We start from the raw sequence: 10,692 nt of genomic DNA, 5'->3' as shown, positions 1-10,692 counted from the left end.
GATTCATGCAGGAAAAACACACACACTAAAAAAAGTAATTTTAAAATTGCATTTGATTATTCACTTATCTATCTATACAATCTATCAATCTATCTACCTACCTACCATCTTTAGAGATCACAGACAAGACCATCTGAAAATATATCGTATGACCAATAAAAGTCTATTCAATATTCCACAGAAAATAGCCTTCCAAGATCCACAAGATACGTGTGGCGGCTCCGGGGCACAATTCATTCATCCAACTACCGGCGTCAGTCATCAGCTTTTAGGAGGGCCGCCTCCACAGTCACAGCATCTCATCCCCGGTGCCGCCCACCCTCCTGGACCCCGCTGGCCCCTGCGCCAGGAAACAATGCGCCTTCCCAACACTTTGAGGCTGGCGGCAATTCCCTCCAGCTAGGTGCTTCCGGTCCCGAGCTTCCGGCCGCGCCCGCCCCCACGCGGAGGATTGTGGGAACGGCTTCCTTGGATTCTCGCTTGGCAACCGCTTGGCGTCCTGCTCGGCCTGGGGAGGCTCAGACGTGGCGTTTTCCCTGGGACCACTTGCGGTCTGCCCGCTACCCTCAGCGCGAGGTAGGAGAAGGGCCAGGTCGAGCGCCCGAGCCCTCGCGGCCGGCTGCCTACGCGCTGCTGCTTCGCGGGTGCCTGAGTTGACGCGAAGCTACCCCGAAGGCGGCCTGCTGGATGCGGGGTGGCGGGCCCGGCCTGGCGGACGCGCTCCGCAGCCCGCGCTCATTGTTACTGCGTCTCCTGAGGGTGGGCGGCACCGCCCCCAGCGTGGCGACCTAGCCAAAGTCCAGGCAAATGGCACTCCAGCCCCCTGAGACCATGGCCCAGTGAAACCTGAGGTTCACAGCCGCCAACAGCCAACAATTCTAATACTTGTCAGGTCAGGCCTTTGAAATTGCGCAGTGATCAGGAATGAAGCTAAAGAATCCACAAAGCACGTCTCACAAAGCTAAAAACATTAAAAAACATTTATCTGAGGGATTGGTTCTAGGACACCCACTTCCCCTGGATACCAAACTTACATCCCCTGTATATGATGGCATTTGGTATTTGATAATTTATAATATCTAATGCAATGTAAATTTTACATAAATACTCATGCTGAATTGTTCAGGGAATGGTGATGAGAAAAAGTCTGCATGTTCAGTAAAGTTGATGTCCTTTTTCCCCAAATATTTTAAACTTGCAGTTGTTTGAATCGAAGGATGCACAGGCATAACTGACTACTGGTTTCCCCAAGATTCTAAGCCAAAAGTTCCACTTTTCCTTTTTACAGGCCTTTATCCCCCAACTCTGTGAGCTTTTGAAAAACTACAGTAGGCATTTTGAGTGCAGACTCATCATGACAGAAGTATACAAAGAGATAACTTTCCCTTGTAAAGTGGTTTCACTGGCAGTGTTGAGGTGGCATTATCCCAGACTGTTTTTGAAGCATCTTGGAGAATCCAGGAACTCTTGAGTTGCAATTGTTCTGCCACCCATAGTTGTTAGTAATGAGTAATTACTTTTGTTTTTCCTGGCCTTGCTTTGTAAATCTTTTAAAATTAATATCTTCCACCTTTTGTCCAACTATATATAATGTCCAGGTGGTTTTTGTTTTTCAAAATCTGGTGACAACCCAAAAGAAAGGATTTCTAGTTCTTTTTAAAAGCTGCTTGTTTTAATAACAATGTATAAACTGAACTGATCAATCAGGAAGCATGTGAGGATGTGTGGTTCCTAGACCAGCAGCATCAGCATTACTTGGGAGCTTGTTAGAAATCTACATTCCAGAGACTAGTTGTTAAAGTGCTTGGTGTGAAAGCCTGAAGACCCGAGTTTGATCCCCAGTGCTTGATATGATTGCTGGCCCATGCTTGTAATCTCAACTCTGAAGAAGCGAAGGCAAGAGGATCTGAGGGGTTCGCTGGCCAGCCAGCCTGGCCTAATCTGCAAGTCCCCAGTCTCAGTGAGAGATCCCATCTCAAAGAACAAAGTAGACAATACCTGAGGAGGATCATACCCAAGGTTGACCTCTGACCTTCATATAATGCATACAGTCTTATACATATGTGCACCAGTACCCACACAAACACACAGAGAAATCCACAGGCATAGTAGCTCATTCCTGTCATCCTAGCATTTGTGAGGCAAAAGGAGTTCAAAGGCAGCCTACATGAGACCTACTAAAAAACAAAAACGCCTAATAAATTCACATTCTGAAGGATCCAAGGCGCTGATGATCTCCCTCACTTAAGACTCTGAATGACATCGATGACTGAGTAGGAGCAATCTGAAATTAATAAACCCAAATTTGAGAGCCACTGGTTGTTTCTTATCTACAGGGATATAATAAGACCCTTAGTAGAAGTTTGAAACCATAGATAGTACTGAACCTTACATATACTGTCTTTTCCCATGCATAGCTATCAATGATAAAATTTATAAATTAGGGGCTGTAAGAGATTAACAGCAATAGTAAAATAGAAAAATCATAACAGTGTACTGTGTTTCTCTAAAGTGTTTTCTTGTACTGTATTCACACTTTAATGAAGTGAGTTGATACTTAAAGGAATCATTATTGCTTATGTTTGGCATGTCTGAGTTGCCAAGGACCATTAATAAACAAAATAAAAGCCACTTAAACACAGGCACCATAATACTGTAACAGTTAACCAGATAACAGGGAGCTGCTACACGACTAATGGGCAGATAGCCTATACTGTGTGCATACACTGGAAAGAGGAATGATTAGCATCCCAATGGCACTGAGTAGGACTGCATATGATATTTTTATTGCTTTACTTAGAATGGCACACAACTAGAACTCATTAATTTAAGAACTTTAGAACACTTGTGAAACTGCCTACGCCATCAAGGGAATGCATATGAAGAGGTACCAAGTATCTGGAAGATACCACTTGAAAGAAGCAGTGTGTGCTATTCTGGTGATATAATGGTAGAGTTGATAGGTGTGCCCAGGCAACACAGCAGGCTGGACACAAGGCTAGTGACCCCCATAGAGTGATGAATGTTTTCATTCATATGTTTAAGAATGCAAAGTGATGTGGAATTGAACATTTATTTATTGCTGGATACGTGTGTTCATGATTCAGGATGTGTGCCACAGCATATGTGGAATTCAGAGAATAACTTTGTGAAGTGGTTCTCTCTATCCACCATTACATGGGTTCTAGACATCTAACTCGGGTCACCAGGTTTGTGTAGGAAGTGCCTTTTCACTGAGCCATCTCACCAGCCCCTAAACTGGAAACATAGATCCCCTAGCCATTTGAGTATATAGAGGTGAACGAGGCACCCAAGATGTATCACCAGACTTACAGAGCTCATGGTCAGGTTAACCCACACCTAAGCTCCCCTGCCACACTGAGATGATCCTCACTGAAAAAAACAAGTTGTTTCCTAAGCCAGAAGAGGAGGTTCCATGGAAGAAAAAGATTAGCCCCTAAGAAACTGAAGAAACAAAGACTTATGGCATGGAAAGAAATTTAGCATAAAATAAATGCCAATAAAAGTAAAAAAGAGGACATTAGATAGTATATGAATTATATCTATTTAGTATTTAAAAAATTCTAAGAGGTTCTCATGGGTCACATATACTTGGTATTATGCTGAACAATAAGATTAACTGGAATTTTCTTGGGAGTTTACTAGCACACCTAAGATACAAATTAGATAGACAAAGTAGTTCAATGTTACACTTTATTTTGAGTCAGGGTCTCCCTATGCAGCACTGTCTGTCCTGGAGCTCACAGAGATCTGCCTGCCTCTGCCCCCAGCATTGGAATTAAAGGTATGTGCCACTACACCCAGCCTAATACTACATTTCTTGACTGACTAACCCTTCCTTACCTCCAACCTCCATTTTCCTAAAATACCAACTTGATTTTAGTGACACTTCTGGGACTCTTTCCCAGATTCTCAAGTAATTACTACATTTGCAGTATAAGTATATAATAATTGCATATCTCTCATGCTTCCTTTTTACTTTCTTTTCACATCTGTTTTATTCTACCTACCTTGCATCCGTCTCAACATTGCATTATGAAAACTTTCAAATGTGGGGCAAAATTTAAAGAAATTGTACAGTGACTGTACTTGTGCCTAGATCCTGCCATTACCACTTTTCTGCGCTTGCCATTATTATGCATCCATTCGTCTACCTCTTTTCTTTTTGTGTGTTTCAAAGTAGACATTAAATTTTCCTTTAAATACACTGCATATTAGAGTTCAATATTTGTTTAATTTTTTTCTTTTGATATAAAATTTACAACAAAACAAAACAAAACAGGTCCAAGTATGGATTTTCTGGGCTTTTTAGGGAGATGCTCTGCCACCATGTCACATTTCCAGGCCCTTTGCTGAGTTTTCACACATATATGCTGGTGTGACCCAAACCCCTATCAAGATAGAGAATATTAACTATAGCCCAGAAAATTCTCTCATGCCCCCTTTCATTCAGTCTCTGCTACCCAGCAACAAGAAGCAACTGCTTTCTGATGGTTTTCTATAATAAGTTAGTTTTACCTCTTCTAAAACTTTGTAGAAGTAAAGCAACACTTAGTGTATTATTTTGTGTAAGGCTTTTTTCAGTGTGATTTCTGTTTTTCCGTACTGTTACTTGTCATCAGTGCCTTTTCTAATTGTGAATAGTACTTCATTCCATAAATATGCCATATTTTGCTTGTTCATTCTGTTCCTGGCCATCTGGTCTGACCATTTTTTGGCCATTCTGAATAAAGCTGCTATAAATATTTTTATGTAAATATTTTAGTAGACATATGTTTTCATTTCTGTCATAAAAATACTCTAGAGTAGAATTTCTAGGTCATAAAAGGTAAATATTAATTTTATGATACAGCAGAATTTCCCCCCATTGTAATTTTTTAATGCTCCCACTAATATTGAATGAATATTCCAGTTCTCCTATCATCTTGCTGACCTTATATGTTTTTTGTTTTTATTTATTTATTTATTTAATTTATTTTTATTTTATGTGTATGAGTGTTTTGCCTGCATTTATGTAATTGCACCCATATTGTGCAGTGCCTGCAGGGACTAGAAGAGGGCATCAGATCCCCTGCAACTGGAGTTAAGGATGGTTGTTAGCTGCCATGTGAGTGCTGGGAACCAAACTCTAGTCCTCTGGAAGAGGCATCTGAGACATCTCTCCAGCCCTTGTTTGTGATCTTTATCATTTTAGCACTGATGCTAGGGATGTAGTGTTTTTTGCTTATATTTTAATTGATGATTAATATGTTCATTCTGTGATTGACATTACCTTCTGTGAAAATCAGGGTGATCAGCTGTACCCATCTCATGTTTTCATTGTTCTTTTGATGTAGAAAGTGTGCAATGAATATAAAATAAGAGCAATAAATGAATATTTTGACAGTTTGAGGAATTTGGAAAAAAAAGAGACCATAAAAATATGAATGAATTTGATCATTATTTATACTTTATTTGAATTAAGGATTGTTTCTTAGGGCTTTGTGTATACCTTAGTAATATGCTTAGCATGCCTGAGGCCCTGGGTTCAACGCGTAGCATCAGAAAAAAATTCTTTTACCAGGAACATGTTTATACTGCTGATTTTTTTTTATAGGTACAAATGATGGAAAATGTACACCTGGCACCAGAAACAGATGAAGATGATCTTTATTCTGGTTTTAATGAATATAATCCAGCCTATGATACTGAGGTAAAAGAAAAAGTCAAGTTTTCTTCCTTCCCCCTCCCCCTTTTGGTCCTTTTGAGACAGGCTCTCCGTGTAGCTCCAGCTAGCCTGGAACTCTCTATGTTGACCAGGCTGGCCTTGAACGCACAGAGATCTACCTGCCTCTGTCTCCCAAGTGCTGGGGCTCTTGGCTTTCTTCTTTTCCTAAAATATATATATATATTTATTTATTATTTTTATGTGTTGGAGTGTATTGCCTGTGTATATGTAAATGCACCAGTGTTGTACAATGCCCATGGAGATCAGAAGAGAGTGTGAAGTTACGTACATTTGTTAGCTGCCATGTGGGTGCTAGGAATTAAACCCAGGTCCTCTGCAGGAGCAGTCAGTGCTCTTAACAGCTGAGCCAGTTCACCTGGTTCATGAAGACATGAGTATTCTCTACTTTTTATATACTTCAGATTAAGTAAGTTGATTCAAAAACCTAGAAGAGTACTCTTATTTGAAACTGTTGCTTAAGATGTTCATATACGTCCTTCTTCATTTCTACCTGAATTTTCTTCAATGTTTCTATCTCTTTTGTGAATTCATTCAGAAGTTTATCCCTATCCACTTTTAGTTCTTTGTTTGTTCATGTGTTCTTTAAATTCCTTGAATCATGTTTATGATTGTTCTTTTAAATTCAGTGTCCTGGGTTATCTCTAGGGGGTTCTCCTTGTAGAACTCTTCTACAGGACTGGTAGAGTTTGGTGGGGACATAGTGTTTTGCCTTTCCATTTTATTCTTCCATTGTGATTTCATCATGTGAATTTCTTTTGTTGTTTATGATTCTGATATGAGAATTAAGTTGAAGTATGCTTCTTTTGTATTATTGGGGTGCCTAGGTCCTTTCCTTATTGGTTATGTAAAGCTGGATGGTACAGGTTTCAGGTTCTCTCGGGTTTTATCTTGGAGGGAACTGATGGCTTCAAATCAGCTATTCAGGAGCACCCACAGAATCCCAATTCAGGTACCAGTCAGGTACACTCAGGCTTCTTCCTAAGGTTTGGACCCCTATTAGCAGAAACACAGAGAAAATTTGGGAAATTCCCTAAGCGGCGGGGGGGGGGGGGCAATTTGGGGACTCTCAGTTTGTCTGCTCTGTTCTCAACTCTGATGCCAGAGGGAGGCCAGAACCTGGCTGAAGTCACAGCCACTACACTGATGGAGGTCGGAGCCCACCCTTTCAGGCTGTCAAGATCTCAGCCTTAGCCTACCAAAGCCAGGTCTGCCCTGGAGCCTTCAGAAGGGGCCTAATGAAACCCCAGGTAGGGGGATGGGTATGGTGCAATTAGGACATGCTTACCACCATGTAGAGGCAGCGTCCAGGCCCTTTCAGGCAGCCTCCTGCATTCTCAGCCCCTATGCCAGAGAGAGACCAGAACTCTGTACTCTCTGGCCATCTGCTGCTACAAACTCAATAAGCCAACTTGAAACAACAGGGGAAAGCCTCACTGCTAGAATGAATGAAATGGAAAACAATGTCAACACTGGAGGATAAAGTTGAAAAATTGGACCACTCAAGCAAAGATTATGGAAAATTTAAGAAAACACACAAATGGAATATGCAAGAGATGTGGGATACCATGAAAAGACCAAATCTACATATCATAAGAATAGAGGAAGGAGAAGAATTTCAGGTTAATGGTATTGACCAGATCTTAAACAGAATTGTAGAAGAGAATTTCCTGAAATTAAGGAAAGACATCCCCATACAAATACAGGAAGCACATAGAACACCAAATAGGATTAGAAAAGAAACTCCCCATGATGTAAAGACACTAAATGTTCAGAACAAAGAGAGAATACTGAAATCAGCAAAAGAAAAACAATAAGTTACATACAAAGGAAAGCCCATCAGAATTACAGCTGATTTACCAATGCAAACTATGAAAGCCAGAAGAGCCTGGACCAAGTTATTTCCATTTCTACATGACAATAGATGCCAGCCCAGAATACTTTACCCAGCAAAAATGTCTATTATAGTTGAGGGGGAAAGAAAAATCTTCCATGACATGAATAGCCTGAAAGAATATATGTCCACAAAACCAGCCCTTCAAAGAATACTTGAAGTAATACAGAGAAAGAAACAACTATACCCCAGGGGCAATGAAACAACAACAACAAAAAAAAAGGTATAATTGAGGAAACTAAAAATTTGACAAAGAACACGAACATCAACCAAAATGATGGCAACCAATACATATCTTTCAATAATAACCTTAAATATCAAAGAACTGAACTCCCCAGTCAAAAGACACAGGCTAAGTGAATGGAATAAGAAACAAAATCTATCTCTTTGCTGTCTGCAAGAAACCCATCTCACCTTCAAGGACAGGTACTACCTTAAGGTAAAAGTATGGAAAAGAATATTCCAAGCAAATGGCATGAAGAAACAACCAGGGGTTGCAATTCTAATATCTGAGAAAATAGTCTTCAAAGTAAAACTAATCAGAAGAGATAAGGAGAGTAACTTCATTCTGATCAAAGGAAAAATTAACCAAAAAGATATTACAGTCCTTAACATATATGCACCAAACTCTGATGCACCCAAATTCATAAAAACACCACTACAGGTCTTTAACACACAGATTAACCCCAACTCAGTAATAGTAAGGGACTTCAATACCCCACTGTCTCCATCAGACAGATCAACGGGACAAAGAATAAACAGATGTCTGAATTAAATGATACCATACTTTAAATGGATCTAACAGACATCTTACAAGTATTCCACCCAAGCACCAAAGAATACACGTTCTACTCAGCACTCCATGGAATTTTTTCAAAAACACCACATACTGGGCCACAAAACAAACCTCAACAAATACAAAAAAAATTGAAATAATTCCATGTGTTCTATCAGACCACAATGCAGTAAAGCTCAAAATCAACACTGGACAAAGCCCTAGTCACTACACAAACTCATGAAAATTAAACAATACACTCCTAAACAATAAGTGGTTCAAAGGAGAAATTAAGAAAAAAATAAAATAATTTATGGATTTCAACAAAAAGGACAATGCAACACAACACAACCGCTGGGACACTTTAAAAGTAGTCCTAACAGGGAAGTTTATAGCTTTAAGTGCCTACATTAAAAAATTAGGAAGAATGACTGCAGGCCTCTCTCTGGGCCTAGGTTCTGTCCCAAGGTCCTGTCCCATTCCTTGTCATGGTGCCCCGGACACTAGGGAACCACCACTGCTTCCTGATCCTTTGCCTCTAGACCACACCAGTTCCTTCTGGGGTCCCCAGGAGCCCGCTGAGCCTGGTCCTGTCCTCACCTCCCTCCTTCCCTGGGCTGCACAACCCACCAGCCTCTTTCCTGGACATGGAGCAGACCTTTCTGCTTCCTGACCCTTTGCATCCAGACCAACCTAGTTCCTCAGTGCAGCCCCCAGCACCCCTTGGGGCCTCTTCCTGCCCCCATCTCCCTTTGCATCTCTGGGTGGCATGGCCACCATCTGCCCGAGACCAGCATCTTTCCTGGGCCAGGCTCCCAGGCCAGTCTAACCCCCAAATTCCTGAGGCCAAAATCTTTCCCGGAGGGACTCAGACCTTAGGAGAAAGCCTGAGAGCGTCTGATCCTCATCTGACTCAGGACTCTGTGGGAACTCCTGAAGACAAAAGCAATCCGGCCATTCCAATATAAAATCAAAAGAGAGAAACGGAAGCTTAGACGAACCAGCTTTTCATGCCCAAAAAGTAAACCACAGTAAACCACGAAGACATAAAGTTTACAAAAAGAAGCAGACCTAAATTTGAAGACTTGAGTCTCATGCAAGAATCAGAAACTACAAAAGAAATTCACATGTCAAAATCACAGAGAAAAAATAACAAGAAAAACCAAAATAACATATCCCCACAACATATCAATAGTCCTCTAAAGGAATACAATGAGAACCTCCTAGAGATAATGCAAGACATGGAATGCAAAAGAACAGTTATAAACATGATAAAAGAATTCAGTGAATTTAAAGAACACACACAAAAAGAAATAAAAGAACTAAAGGAAGATAGGGATAAACTTCTAAATGAATTCAGAAAAGAGAAATATTGAAGAATACTCAAGCTGAAATGAAGAAGGAAGTAAAACACTCAGTAAGCCAATTAGAAACGACAGGAGAAAGCCTCACAAATAGGATGAATGAAATGGAAAACAGAATACCAAGACTGAAAGATAAAGTGCATGAACTAGACCACTCAGGCAAAGATTATGAAAAATTTAAGAAATCACAAGAATTGAATATGCAGGAATTATGTGACATCATGAAAAGACCAAACTTACAAATCATAGGCATACAGCAAGGAGAAGAATCCCAAGATAATGGCATGGACCAGATCTTCAACAGAATCATAGAAGAAAATTTCCCAAAAATAAAGAAAGACATGCCCATACAAATACAATAAGCATACAGAACACCAAACAGACAGGACCAGAAAAGACACTCTCCACAGCACATCATAGTAAAAACACAAAGCATACAAAACAAAGAGACAATATTGAAAGCTACAAAAGAGAAACAACAAGTCACATACAAAGGAAAACCCATTAGGATTACAGCTGACTTTGCAGTGCAAACTATGAAAGCCAGAAGAGCCTGGACCAAAGTAGTCCCAGTTTTAAATGACCACAGATGCCAACCCAGATTACTATACCCAGCCAAAATGTCTATTATAGACGAAGGGGAAAGAAAAATCTTCCATGACATAAATAGGCTGAAGGAATTCATGCCCACAAAACCAGCCCTTCAGAGAGTTCTGGAAGCAATACAAAGGCCTGAAAAAAGGAATGAATATACCCAATGGGTTGAGGAAAGAAATCCAATGAAGGTGCATAACTGTGGAAAAGTACAGCTATATCAAGATAGAAAGCAGAAATAAAAATGACAGGATTCAATAATCATCTTTCATTAATAACTTTAAATATTAATGGACTGAACTTCCCAGTCAAAAGATAC

At 40.3% G+C, this 10,692-nt stretch overlaps 1 protein-coding gene across 4 annotated transcripts in view; it reads left to right on the top strand.

Annotated features, from left to right (window-relative positions):
- The first annotated feature begins 429 nt into the window (after positions 1–429).
- The window catches only part of Ift88 (intraflagellar transport 88), a 130,326-nt gene continuing 120,063 nt past the window's right edge, over positions 430–10,692 (top strand). For 3 of the 4 annotated variants that reach the window (XR_003847974.1, XM_008824333.3, XM_029559258.1), the window contains exons 1-2: positions 460–576; positions 5,618–5,713. Coding sequence is in view for 3 of the 4 variants with exons in the window: in XM_008824333.3 (XP_008822555.1) it covers positions 5,624–5,713 (90 nt within the window). In the remaining variant the exon portion in view is untranslated. Of the gene's footprint in view, positions 577–5,617; positions 5,714–10,692 lie in introns of all 4 variants that reach the window. The other variant, XM_008824332.3, reaches the window with a different exon arrangement.

This window comes from Nannospalax galili, unplaced genomic scaffold (assembly GCF_000622305.1).
Source record: "Nannospalax galili isolate Female #2095 unplaced genomic scaffold, S.galili_v1.0 scaffold388, whole genome shotgun sequence".
Classification (NCBI taxonomy): Eukaryota; Metazoa; Chordata; class Mammalia; order Rodentia; family Spalacidae; genus Nannospalax; species Nannospalax galili.
The sequence above is the reverse complement of the archived record's forward strand: the minus strand, read 5'-3'. Positions and strand labels throughout refer to the sequence as shown.